Here is a 14,531-nt window from a genome sequence, read left to right on the forward strand (position 1 = left end):
GTCTTGAAAACGAGCAACTTTAACATGAAAGATACATGTGAAGCACAAGCAAGCTTTTGTGGACATACATAATTCGAATTATTCCGTTTTTTACATTGTAATCCTTCCTGCATTTTAAAATCTTTTATGTCCTCCCTGACACTTCTCAAAAACTTCCAAAGTATGACAGGTAGAAAAAGCATGTCTTACTGGAAGAGTTCTTGCAAACAGGGCACTTAGAAGATTTTACCGCAGGTTATTTGAATAATGACTGAACTGTGTTAGAGTCACTGTGATACAGAAGAGCTATAAAAATTGAGATTCCTCTAAAACACTCATTGTTCTTGTAATTGTGTAGCAGAAAAATGCCACCATTAGCAGGGAAAAAATGAAGATCCTTCAGTGAATGAAAGACTGACTCCCCCTGGGGTCCTCAAATCCACACAAAATGCACTTGTTCTAAGTGCAATCTGAAGACACGGGAGCAATAACCTGAAATATAATATCAGGAAAATCAAGGAATGTAAAGAGAAACATCGGTGTATAGAAGAGGAGAGGGTAAGAGGGGAGGAGAGATTTTAAACACCCTGTTTCAGGCAGATATTTTAATTTTGTATATGTATACTTGAAAATATATTTTGTAGTATAAGAAATGATAAATCAATAATTGTAGTGCGAAGTCTTCCTGAAATTCTGAGATTCCATCTTTTAGTAATGTTTTATTCATCATCTACTTCAATCACTTTAAAAATATTTTGAACATCTTATGTAGGGAAGAAAAATACTAAAATTTGCAAGAAATATTCTTATTTCATTTTTCTACTGTTAATTTAATATTGAAATGATGTTTTATTTATGACAAATATATGTACATAATACGTGGCAAAAGGTCTTATATCTGGTGCACAATTGTTAAACCACAGACTGAACTTTTTGGTTTAGAGCATTTCTCTGTGGCTACATGTCCTATTTTATAGGTTAATAATGAAAACTATCCTAAAGCAATTACAATTGCATTGCTTGCTTGTCAACTTAGTTTTGTATACCTTTAACAAAGGTTATTGTTCCTATTATGATATATGTGACTACTATTTTCTAAGTGACAAGTGTTAACTTATTTATTCAAAATATTGATGAAGTTTCATTATAAAAAAATGTCTTGAATACCAGGAGATGGGAATTAGGAAGTATATCTTAATCAGAAAGATGACTCAAATATTGCAGCAAGGATAAAGTGTATTAATCAAGACATATTTCATTCTTATAAATAAAGAACACCATGCAAATTCCCTCTGACTTGCAATATATCCAACTCCATTTTTACTACAAAACAAACAAAATTAATGTTTCAGCATTTTATGTGCTGGAGTGAAGTCAAGGACTTGAAATACCTCCTTCTGCTTCTGCTTCAAGCCTTTTATCTCAGGGTGAAGTTTAAATGATGCCCTTACCTCCAAAACTCATCTCAGATTTCACAATTTTCCAGGGGTCAATATTATATTCATTTATTCCTTTCTCAGAACCCTGTAAATCATTTGATGCTCAACACCAATCTTTCCTGAAGCATTGAGAAACACAGTGTTTTCTAGCCTTCACTCTGCCTTTATAGTGCAAAATCAAGAGTATATTGCTGAGAAATGTAAAGGGATGATGGGTCCATAGTTAGTAACTGGTAGGACAGTCTCATGGCACCTGACAGGAAAGAAGCTGGGTAACTGCAGTACTCCTCCCTTCCATTCTTCCCAACTTAGCCAGACCTACAGAGCCAAACATCCCAATGTTATGTGTGCTATTCTGTCCATCTTTAAGATGTGATATTACAGGTTTAAAAAAGTTTGTTTTCCCTTTTAGTTCTTTTTCTACCCATTATCATACTATAACCAAAAGAACAAAACAGAAAGAAATAATGAAGAAATGTCCAAACCCACATCTACACAAGTGGTCTTCATTCCACTGCTTCAGTAAATAAATAACTGTGGCAGGAACAGCAGCAAAACTTCTCAATCAAGGAACAAAGTGAAGACATAGTTTTTTTCTGATAAGGAAAGTTTTGCTTTTCAAAGCCCCATGTTTCAAAAATGCAGTATAATTACTGCTCCTGACCTGGTAAAGGGATACTCCCATTGGTAAGCAGATTGTACCATAAATGTGGGTCTGATTTCTAACCCAAAAGGAAAAAAGATAAAAGGATAAAGAAGTGTAATGAAGGTGAAGGCTACATGAGTCCTGTTAGCCATTATTGTATGCAGTTTTGGTTGGACCCAACAGAATAAGAAAGATTAAGCTCTCAGAGTCCAAAGGATGGCAACAAAGATACTGAAGGGCCTTGAGGGGAAGCCGTAGGTGAGGTGAAGGAGACTTGAGGAGAAGGTGAGGTGACTTGGTCTGTTCAAGAGGAGACTGAGGGCAGACCTCACGACAGTCTGCAACTTGCTCATGAGAGGAAGAGGAGGGGGAGGCACTGATCACTGTTCTGTAGTCCCAGTGACAGGATCTTGAGGGAATGACCTGGAGTTGTGTCAGGGGAGGTTTAGGTTGGATATCACAAAAAGGTTCTTCACCCAGAAGGTGGCTGGGCACTGGAACAGCTCCCCAGGGAAGTGGGCACAGCATTAGCCTGGCACAGTCAAGGAGCATTGGGGCAATGCTCTAGGGAACATGGTGTGACTCCTGGGGATGGTGCTGACAGGGCCAGGAGTTGGAATTTTCTGATCCTTGTGGGTGCATTCCAACTCAGAATATTCTGTGATTTTTTAACATACTTGGTAACAAGCAAAAAAGGACTGCTGAAGACACTCACTAGGAACTTCTGACCATACAGCTCGGAAAAATGAAATATTTTTGCATATGAGTCTGATGAGCTACAGGAAACAGTCTGAGGTATTGACTTTGCTGTGCACCAATACAAAAAACTAACTCCCAGCTGAGGCAGGATGTAGCAGGTTTGCTTAGCACCCACGCCAGTTTTATCAGAGTGGCAGCACCCTGAAGGAGAGAAAAATGAGGCTAGTCATTGTTGTAGTCACCACAGCTCAACCTCTCCTCAAATACACATATTATCTACTCAAGGGTCAAGGCTAGCAACCTTAATTTCTGGATGTTGGAACATGGAGTTTCTATACTGGGCTCTTGCCATTGAACAAATCTCATAAATGTTTCAACTATACAGTATCATAGTCATTTTTAATATCATGATCTCTGCCTTTTCTTTTTCCAGAAAAAGAAGATAATATCCACATCTTACTGGGCTGTTCTGAGAAATGACAGGAATCATTTGAGTTATTTAAGAATAGAAAACGATTTTTTATGTGTTCTCTTCAAAAAGTTGTACTTGGTAACTCAATTTTACCTTAGATTTCTGTTGCTCTCACCCAGGTGAGAAAAAAAAATCAAGTTTTAAAGCATATTTAATCATTTCTAAATTTAGGATTATTTAAATTTCTGAATTTAACATACTAGCTGAATTGAGACAAATTATCCACCTCTGATCCATCCTCTTTTTTCTTCCTGGTGGGAGGTTAGGATATATGCCAGCTAGGATTTTATTGCCATCATCAGATAACAGCAGTTGATGCACAATGAGAATAGAGAGAAACCTGTTATGGCTGCAAATATCCACAGCTCTGTGAGATTCATGGAGGAAGCATATGTCACCTTATTAAGTCTGTAGCAACTGAGGTGGAAGTAACAGAAGGTATCTCTCCCTAGAGCTGGAAGAGATGGGAAAAGAAATGGTTCTGTAAGGAAATCTCTTACTTTTCTCTCTCTGAAAATATCTGTAACAGAATGTTACAGGGATGTTTTTTTCCTAGAAATGAGGACTTAAAAGCAAACCCAAAATCCAACAGCCACCAAGACGGGATGAAATACAGAACTTCCTCTGAGAAAGAAATAGCTCTGGGGCAAGTTAGTATGTTCAGTTGCTGCCTCCAAAGGAAACATGAGAAGATGAGAAAAGTCGTATTACTTGTCCCACTTTGTCCCAAAGAAGTTAATCAAGGGCCAAAGGATAGATGGAGTTAGATACACTTATTTGCAGCTCAAAGAGGACATTAGAGTGCTGTGTGAGGAACGTTTGACAAAGGTGCAGAAAAGACCAAATACACAGCTATCTGGGTTTCTCTCTGCCTCTTATATGCACCTTGCTGTCCCAGCTGCCAGCCTTCCCTTTGTGTTTAGAGAAGTTCACACATATATAGATACATATGCACACAGGGATTCATCTGAGTATGGCTTATTTCTCTAATTATAGGGAGAAAATAAGATAGAGGATGACATGGACAACCTTCTTACAGCAATACAGAGATCTAGGACTGGAATTAGCTTAGTTTTGGAATTCTGATTGTGTCTGAGGCAAGACACAGACAGTTAAGAACAAGGGGAGGAAATAGCTTTGCTAAGTCTTTAATACACTGAGGAAAAACGACATGGTAGGAATATAAATACAAGTATTTACCAACATTGTGTATTTTTTAGTTGAGAAAGCACATCAACTACAAATTTCAGGAATATATTTAAAACAGGATTCCATTAATCTAGTATGGAGGTAAAAAGGAACAGATGTGAAAATCCCAACAAACTAAATTTTTAAAGGTAGCTGTGGACAAGCTAGTTTTGAAAAGGGAGGAGAGGCAGTTCCAATTACAGTATTAAGCAGTATTGCATCACAGGATATGCACAATATACTGTCAGTTCTAACACCATTACAGTGGTTTTCTTGGCTCCTAAACTAGTAATATTTGTAAATGCTACATTTTCTTAGAATATTAGCAAACTTCTTGCTATGCTGAACCAATAAAGTCAGGAAAAAATTCTATTCTACAGAAATATTCTGATTTTTTTTTCCCAACAAGGAAAAGAAAATTATGTTTTTCCTTCAATATCAAAGTAATGATTACTAACACCATAAAAATAACAATTGTCTGTGACAGTAATTCTTGTCATCATTTGATGGCTTCATTATAAATTGGAGCATTGGTAAATTGCTACTAGATATATTGAGGAAACAACACAGAAAATTAAATAATGAAAAGAAATCATATGTTTCTGCTAAAATGATACTTTTAGTGTAAATGTCTAGTTTTGCCAACTAGCTAATTAATTTTGGCATTTTAGTAATCTTTTAAAAATCAGTGTATTTATGTAAAAGATGGTACCAAGGAATTTCAAAATTGAAAACTCAATTGAAAAGAGTCTTCAAAAACACTGGAGTTTAATTTAATGAAAGAAAATACAATTTGTTTTTTTAAACTAGGTATGTGGTGTGTAATTTCAAAAATGAGACAATTCCTAAGTCTACGTTGTACACAGAATTCGGTGAACAATCTTTGTACAGGTTTTAGTCTCAATATATTAGTTATCTTATGCCCCTATGTGGCCAAGCTAGACAGCAAACTCACTTTCAGAGAACTGTAAAAAGATCCTAACAATATGTCATGTGAGAAACCAAGTTTAGGTAAATTGACCACTTTCTGTGTTCTGAGAAAAGCTTCTAATATAAACTGCAATAGCAAAATTGGACTGATAGTCCTCTGTACACTTTGTATCCATTTTAGTCTCAAAAGATGCTTGCCATTATGCAGTAATGTGTTAATCTGAATACTGCCCAAAGGGATTGTGACTTCTCAAAGCACGTTGCTACAAATAGAGCATCCAACAGCATAGTATTTGTACACTAAACATTAAATGAAGAATGGCAATCTGAAAATCCAGCTACCTAATTACTTAAAGGTTTAAAATATATTTTAAATTTCATTGTCTTCATCATTTGAAAGAATAGTATGCCACTGAAAGTAATCAGACAAATTTTAGATTGCAAAAAAAGAAACCCCCTTTTGATGCTGCTGTAAAATTTGGATGTAATGTAATCACAGAGCATGTTTTCATCAGAGGTCTCTTGATTTCTTTTCTGGACACATGAAGAATTTATTCCGTAAACTAGCTATTTGCCAAATGCTCAGTGTGCAAAACAATTCTTATGGTTTCCCAACATTAAGTAATTTTAATAATTTTTCAATAAAAAAACAACTTATTACCCGAAATAGCACCACAATGCCCAACACAAGTGAAACACAATTTTGAGGAAAAATGATAGCTTTACTGCTTCAGGTGGCTGGAGTTGGTAGTGCCAGAGCTGTGCAGGAGCAGGAGGGAGGCCCAGCAAACCAGCTCTCTCTTTTACACTCACAGTAGCATCTGACAGGAAAGTGCTGCCCTGTAGCTGGAAAATGAGAACTCAGCAGCAATATTCCTCCACTAGAAGCTGCTGGGATGGGATACCTAAACCCATTTAAGTGCTAAAATCAATCTAACTCACAAGGAGCTTAATATCATTTGGGATTCTCACATCAGCTACTGCAAAGCCAAAACTATGCAAATAAAAACCCAACTCATGTAAAGTTTTTATGAGAAATGACAAAAAACAGTTTAATATATGTTCCTGTCAACATTTAGCATACTATCAGAATGCAAAGCCCAAGATCCCTATCTTTACTTCAACAAAATCTCAGCATATCTAAACTTTCTGAAGAACTGAAGAACAAGAACTCCAAGAAAAGATGATCCGAAACTTAGGAGGAGCGTATATTCAATTAAAACTATCTGTATACTACCTCCTTTCCTACGACTTTCTTTTATACTTCATTACTATACTATTTGTATGCATTGACCTGTTTTCCTCACATTATTACTTTGTGGCAGTAGCAGTTAATCACTCGGTGTGTAATGTCAGCCGTTATCTTTCTGGACTCTGACTTGTACTTTTTAGATGTAAAAACAGAAAAAACATATTCAAAAGAAAAAGGATCATCAAAGGACAAAATATATAACTTTGAAGACTAAAGAGATAGACCACATTATACCTCATCAAAGCAGACAGTTACATGCCGGAGGTACACCACAGTTCTGAAGCATAAACTCTTACTGCATGAACAATTAGTTTTTAGCAAGTGCCTTACATTTATTGTGCAAAGCTTTAAGTGAAAACCCACCTAAATGATATATTACATTCATTTAATTTTAAAAAAAAAGGAAAGATTTTTTTAAGTCAGTCAGACAATCAAAGGACTACCCTCTGAAATAAATGCCAGTGAGATTTTTTAGTGACTAATAGATGACTTCTTCAAAGACCTTTTATCAAGACCAGATTTAAAATACGAATAGTTATTCGGAAGAGGGAATCTTTTTTACTCAAGAACCTTAAAATACTTTCACCTAACTTTAGTATCAGAAGACAGAGAAAGCGTGAATTAGTCTCTCACATTTACTGCTGCATACTGTTTAAAAATTGCACAATGTTTTCTTGAGGTCAAAAGCATTGATACCTAGAAAAACACAACATTGCACCTTATAAAAACAGAAATATTCTCATCCTAAGTAAAACAGCCCATACAAGGTAGGAGGCTCCGTTTCTTAACAATCCTTTCTTGTCAGTCTTCTAGAATAAATATACTCCTAGTCTAAGGCACAGCAGCAAATGAATAAAATAACTCTGTCTTTTGATTTGATATTCTATGCAGATTTTGCCCAAGTCTTACAAGCAAAATAAACACTGAAAAGCACCATGCACATATATCTGTAAAAAAAGTAGCAAAAGCGTGTACTTTGATCTACAAAAAACATGTACTCTGATCTGCAAAAGCAGATCCAGGGAATCAGGACTGGGATGGTAGCTGATTAGAACAGTTGCTAAGGGCTTTGTTGGTTGCTGCAGGCCTGAAGCTATGCACTTGGAAATATGCACAGTTTTACAATCACAGCTGATAACACGTAAATTATTACTCCATTTTGTAGAGCTTCAAATATTTCACTGTACACCAAAGGGATTGAAGAAAAATCTTATTGAATAAAGATTTCATATGTACCTAAAAATACTTTAATTCTTAACAGTGATTATGACTGCTAAAACTACCTAGATAATTTTACATGCCTAATTAGAAATTCATAACCAAACAACAAAACTTGAGAACAGTAACATTAAATAAATATTAAAATATTTTAAAAGGAAATATCAGCAGTAAGGGAGAGAATCCTTGGAACAAAATTCTGGGAAATAAAATTATAACCATTTTCTGAAGTATAAAGTGCAAATATCCCTGTATTTAAGAAATAATATCCCATTTAAAAGAGATTTCTCCCACAGAGACAGGGAAAAAAGATTAAAATGCTGGTATAGTCTCTGCCTATTACTTCCACCATTTTTCCAGAATGTTTCCATCAGTGCACTATCTTTATAAAAAACTACAGGATTCTTTTTCTTCCTGACCTGTACTTCCATTCCCTTAGATAAAATTATTAATATTTTTATGCTTAATATTTAATAGCAGTATGAAAAAGTTCTAAACATGGGTACTAGAAAATGTTTACTGAATAATGACACAGAAATGTGGCATTATTAATTCATTTTACCCCTCCAAAAATCTTAAGAAACCAATTCAAAAACTGTCTCACACCAATAAACAACAACTTCACCCTATCATTTCTAATTCTCACAGAACAACAGCTATACACTAAAGGATACTCTACAGAGCTGACTGACCTGCTGCAAAGCATCCACTAATCAGCTATGATTTGGCCAGTTAAAAACATTATTGAAAAGCATCACACACAGAGGATCTAAATCTTCTAAAAATAAGGAACTGCTTTCTGTTTTGCAAAAGGTATGCAGGACTACTAATTTGCATCTTCCGATAAATTATGCATGGTTAAACAGACAGATCTCTGAGCATTTAATCTTTCACTGCCATTCCCACATAGAAATCATTTTCTCTGACAAATTTGTTTATGAATATTTAATATGCTTTAAGGATTACAGCTAATAATGCTAGCTTCTAATGGCAGCTAATGTACTTGAAAGATACATAACCATCTTAAATATTTTATTCTATCTTTGCTGGCTTTATTTCTACAGATTGAGTTCTCATGTAAATCTTTACATAAAAAATAAGAACACTAACAGACTCACTGCTACCATAAAAATATTAATATCTAGGAGGGCAGTTAGAAAAGTACCCCATTGAAAAGCATGCAGATACATTGCCATCAGAATAAAAATAGAAATGATAAAGCAAAAAATATTTCTTTTCTACTTACCTAGTGTTGTTCAACGTTTGTCCAAAAAGATCATTTTGTAAAATGTTTGGAGGGGATGAGAAAACCCCATGAAAATGAGATAAAACAGAATTGCAGACCTGGCGCAGTGTTTCAAATTGCATTTTCTCCCTTTCTTTCCCTTCTATTTTTCTTCACCACCTGTCTTAAAAGTCATCTATTTTGCACACACCATCAAATACAAACATGCCAATCAAGTTCCATATTTCTCCTGATCTCTGTAAAAACTGTGCCTAAATGAGCAGGGGCTGATAGTTAATTGTACAGTCATTATTCTTCTAATTCAGTCGTAGAAGATTTAGTACCCGAGCGGCTTTCTCCTGACTGTAGCAAGAATTCTAAACAGCAGTAAGCTTTTTGGGCATTCCCAGCTGAAGTGTGAAGCTGAGCTGCTTTCATGTACTCTACTCATATTTCTCTAAGCCTATTAAAAACACGCAGTGAATAGATGCTGTCGTCAGGAGTTTCAGCACATCTGGCTGCCAGCAATAAAATCTCAGAAGTAAAAAAAAGGAGGACAAGGCATCCTCACACTGTTACTACTGTCTAAGAGGAGGAGGATTTCTGCATCTTCCCCTCCTCCTTCCCTCCCCTGTAAAAATGACTAATATCCGTGACCATGTATGTAGAATTCTTAATTTTTTTTAATGCAAAGGCAATTCTAGAGGACAGAAAGACCACTCTAAAAAAAATTCTGCACATAATAAACAACATGTAGCACTGAGACTGTAACAATAGATCTTTTGTCTCATATCTGAAAAGGTATACTGTATCTGAGATAACAGGTTTTTAGTGCAAACATTTAAATGTAGTATCAATTCCGGACTGAAGCAAGCAGTATACATTCTATACGTAGCCACTCTGTCAGGGACTGTACATACAGCATCGAGGCAATGATTTATCATGCAAACTTGAACAATTTCTAAAAGGAATGGCTGCATTATATATAAGCACTGCATTTCAAAATGAAACATCTTCAGTATCTTTTGAAAGTTTATTGCACTGAATCAGCCATGATAGAGGCGAGAAAAATTAATCACTTCTTAGGGTGCTCCAAACCCATCTTCCAGGAAAACCCACTATTTTAGGAGCCTGTGTACTGGTACACATAAGTATCGGGTATGTTAGAGTAAGAAGCAGAATCAGTGGTCTAACTGAACAGAGTGAGATTTTGCAACACAGCATGCACTGTGAATACCATGAAATGTACAGAAAATAAGTATCCCTGACTAAAAACCTTTGTTTTTTCTTTCAATGCCTGTGCCAGAGGATGACATTACATAACAATACAGAAAATATTTCATCACTGTCAGATTAAAAAATAACAATTAAAAGTATTTTCTTTACAGTATCTCATTTTCTATCCACAGCTTTTAACATCTCAGCACTAATTACAAAATCTCCAAATAAACCAATATAAAATGAGGTCCATTATTGAAGCTCTTCCACTGAAAGCAATTTGAATCTCAGATGATGTGGGAATAAGCATCTTTCCAGCTAATTCAAGTGTGTTGATGTGCTCAAAAGGAAGAAGCCATCCAGGCTTCTTTGGCCAGAAGGATGGCAGCTGCAACACAGATTTTAAAAGAAACAAGAAACGGGAACAAATTCATTTCCTGGCCCCTAGTAAAAAAGATATCTATAGGACTTCCTACTACCTCCAGGTTAAATATTAAAAAAAAAAAAAATCATGAAAATATCTACTAATAAATCTGCTTGCAAAACTCATGTGAAACCCTACAAAGTACTACCCAAAATAGTTTTTAATATCTGTTTTTTTCTGTCCTTATCATATTGTGAATTATGGAAGCATTTGTATTTGAGCAATTTATTACAATTTGGGATAAAAGTAATAGGCTCTATGTTTTTCAAAGCTGGTACCTTTTGAGATCCTGAAGTAGGAACTGGTGGATATTTGTGGATATCTTGCTATAATAAAATGAAAAAGTAATACTTGGTAACCACCTTACCTATATTACAGAGAATTCAAGTTTGGAATGCAAGAAAATTTGCCTTTACCTTCATTCCATAAAAAAATAAAAAAACAATTTTTTTATCCGCTCCAAGAAACCGAGTTGTTCTGTCACAAAAGTTCAAGTCATCCCAACCAATATAATATGCATCACTTAACAGTTCAGAGGCAATGGTGGCCACGGCATAGGTACAAGACCAGGATTTTATCATATATTTCAAGTAAATTACCTTTTTATTGTGTGTCTTATGAACAGGCATCCCAGCCAAAATGCTCCTGTAGTTGCAACCAAGTTCTGAACATTTGACATTCATCTTTCTATATCTTCATTCTCAGATATTTAAAATGGGAGTTAGGGTATACACTCTTTTTTCTTCTCTTTCTTTTTTTTTTTTTCTTTTTTTGATTGTCCTAAAACTACAGACAAAAGACATATTTAAAATTTTTAAGTTTTAATTTTATTTTGGAGTGAGGAATAAAGAGTACTCCGCAGATACTCATGCATATAAAATGTTTCATAGGGAAGTAAAATACTTTTAAAGGCAAATACTTCATAGTTGCTGCTAGCAGAAAATTCAGCTATAATGAAATGGGGTTTGTGCAAATAGATATTTTTTTGGACATCTGGAATTTTTATCACAATTGAATGACTTTTGATTTAAAATACTATTTTTATTTCAAAAAAATGAATGGAACAGAATAAAAAAGAACTGCCATTTTTTCCCGCCCCTTCTCATGCCCTCCAAGGGATGCTTGAGCGAATAAACAATTTTTTCCTGTATTTATTATATGGCCTAGAGTAGTGTATTGACCCTATAACGTGGACTTCCTACTAACATCTCTTTTTAGGTACTTCTACGCTTTCCAAAATTTCATCCTTCATCTGAGAAGAATCAAGGAAGTAAGGAGACCTAACAAGAAGAGGCTGAAGGGAATGGAATGAAGGAACATGAGAAGAGTAGGCTCTGCCCACTGAAGTACTCATCCTTTGAGAACCAGAATGAAACTGACAACCAAAAGAAGTCAGTAGAACCACATGTAAAATTTATTTTCTGTACTTTGATATTGTTTGAGAGCAAAATGGTACAGGTACTATTTACCTTATATCAATGCTGTTACGGGCCTTCAAATGTGACACTGTTTCTTATATTAAAAAAATTCCTGTTGGGAAGGGTAGCGATTTAGCGTAACTTATAATATTCAGGAAATTATACCCTCAGCATTCCCAAATTAAAAGCTTCACATAGGAATGTTGTAAAAGACAAGGATTAGTTTTCTACCTACTTGATATTTAATGTGAGATCTCCTTTTCTGTTCTTCAGGGCTTTGACTATACAGTCTCCAATACCCATAATAGAAGAAAAAGGTGTCCTATATGCACAGGTGTTTTGTTTTTTTTTTTTGAACACCCCTAATTGTGTACTTAATAAGCACCAGGTAAGCCAAGCACTGCGCAAGCACTTCTGTTTCTAGCATTTCCTATCCTTTGAGGGCCTCAACAAAATATTTTTGACAGTGATCTTTATTATGGTATTTGGTGTATCTATACTTGCAAAAATATATATGTACATGCTCTTGCTATTTATGGTTTAATAATAATACATTTCATTTCCACACCAATTTTATCAAGGATTTCATGGAAATGAAGACCAAGTACTTCAAAGATATTGCAGAGAAAGAGCAAAATGAGCACTACATAGTCTTAACATGGTTGACAGCCTATTTCAAAATGAAAAGATGAGCCTGAGAAAGCATCATTTGATCCATTAAGCCAAGCTACACTGAGGTCCGTACAGATACCTGCTTCTGTACCTTCAGCAAAACTGAATCTTAATAAAAGTCCACCAGATACAAGTGTTTAAGAAGAAAAGTTATCTAAAAAGCTTACAAATATGAGCACTTTCAAATTTATATAAAATATTTTTATTTCAAACATAAGATTAAACTTCCTTGAATTGATTCTAGATTTCAGAAACTTAATCTATTGAACAAAAAGCTGACAATATGTATAAATATGTTATCTCAAACATTACTTACATGCATCACTTCTCATTATAGGCATATAAAAAAGATTTCACAGGATGTTATAGTTTAAACAAGGTAGAGTCATATAAACTTACTAAAGCCATCCATTACACCTAATAAGACAAAGATTTTTTTATGATAAAAGATAATATCAAGAACAATTTTGGATTCAATTCCATTCTAATCTACCAGCTAGTATGTAAGTACAGTTTGATGGAAATGCAGAAGAAAATTATAGACCTGAGTCACTTGGAGTTTGGGGATAGAAGTGGGATATTTTAAATGTACAGAAACTATAATGTCGGGGGTTTTTTCCATCTAGATACTACATAAATTTTTGTAATTAATAGCCCATAAATACTGGTATTATCTCTCCAATATGCCCTTATCAAAGCATTTAGTCAAATACTCATGATTAAAAATTTTTGCCTGACATTCACTATGAAAAGAAAAAGCTTCTGAACAAATTCTTTTCAAACAGGTGAGTTAAAAATGGTGGCCCTGGACATTAGATATGTTGTATTATTACTGTTTGAAAGACTACTCCCTTTGGGTTAGCAAACTGATGCTCCAAGGTGGGATATGATTCTAAGAACTATTGGAAATTCCATTCAAGGATGGGCATTTTCACTTCACTACTGCAAGTGAAATGTAAGCAGACTTTCTTTTGGGATAAAGAACACACATCCATTTGTATTTCATCACATCAGTGTTCAAAGGTTCAGTTTCACACGAAGGTTAGTAACTAATGCTAAATCTACAACTGTAAATTTAAACATATAACAACAGGAGTCATAGAAGCCAGTATTCTTAATACCTAGTTATAGGAAATAATTAAGAAACGGATACTGATAAAGCCTCAAACCCAAAAGGATAAAAGTACCTAAATCCAGGCTACAGGGAAGCATCAGTCTCTGTCCAAGAACTGTAAAAATGAATCTTCTTGTTCTGCTGGCGCCTGAGCAGTCATTCAGAATGCACCATTCTTCTTATTACAGGTAGTTGGGCAATAGAACAGTGTTAGGAAGCATGGAAAACTGAGTCCCAGGTTTCTCTACTGGCTTCCTATAATATGCCCACAGAGTTCTTATCCACATCCCCCTGGTTATTCCTAAGGGAATTTGTCTTTGCTGTTGACACTGTTCTCTGTCCCGTAAAATAATTAAATATTGAAAGAACTATTTAATTCACTGAATTAAACATTAATCAAGAATGGAAAAGTGATACTGATTTTAATCCTTGGTAGTCAGGTCACAGATCTACAATGGAAGATACTGAAATTCCAGCTAAGAGACCAAACCTCGTTACAGAAAATATCCACTACCAAAGTATAGTAATGTAGAAGAAAGTAAATTCATCTTCATCTTACACCATAAAATATCGGGGATTTTTCTTGTATTTTATTCTCAGTATCTTCATATTTCTTTATTTCTTTCTTGTTTCTTTC

At 34.9% G+C, this 14,531-nt stretch overlaps 1 protein-coding gene across 28 annotated transcripts in view; it reads right to left on the reverse strand.

The window, feature by feature from the left end:
* The window catches only part of RIMS2 (regulating synaptic membrane exocytosis 2), a 452,662-nt gene that overhangs the window by 306,511 nt on the left and 131,620 nt on the right, over window positions 1–14,531 (reverse strand). For 7 of the 28 annotated variants that reach the window (XM_066177510.1, XM_066177517.1, XM_066177503.1 and 4 more), the window contains exon 1: window positions 9,070–9,552. The exons of the other annotated variants lie outside the window; for them this stretch is intronic. In XM_066177510.1, the coding sequence (XP_066033607.1) occupies window positions 9,070–9,191 (122 nt within the window). In that variant the 5' untranslated portion in view covers window positions 9,192–9,552. Of the gene's footprint in view, window positions 1–9,069; window positions 9,553–14,531 lie in introns of those variants that run through there. 28 annotated transcript variants of the gene reach the window in all.

This window comes from Chamaea fasciata, unplaced genomic scaffold (genome assembly GCF_029207755.1).
Source record: "Chamaea fasciata isolate MVZ Bird 193981 ecotype frontalis unplaced genomic scaffold, bChaFas1.0.hap1 SCAF_1, whole genome shotgun sequence".
NCBI classification, from domain to species: domain Eukaryota; kingdom Metazoa; phylum Chordata; class Aves; order Passeriformes; family Sylviidae; genus Chamaea; species Chamaea fasciata.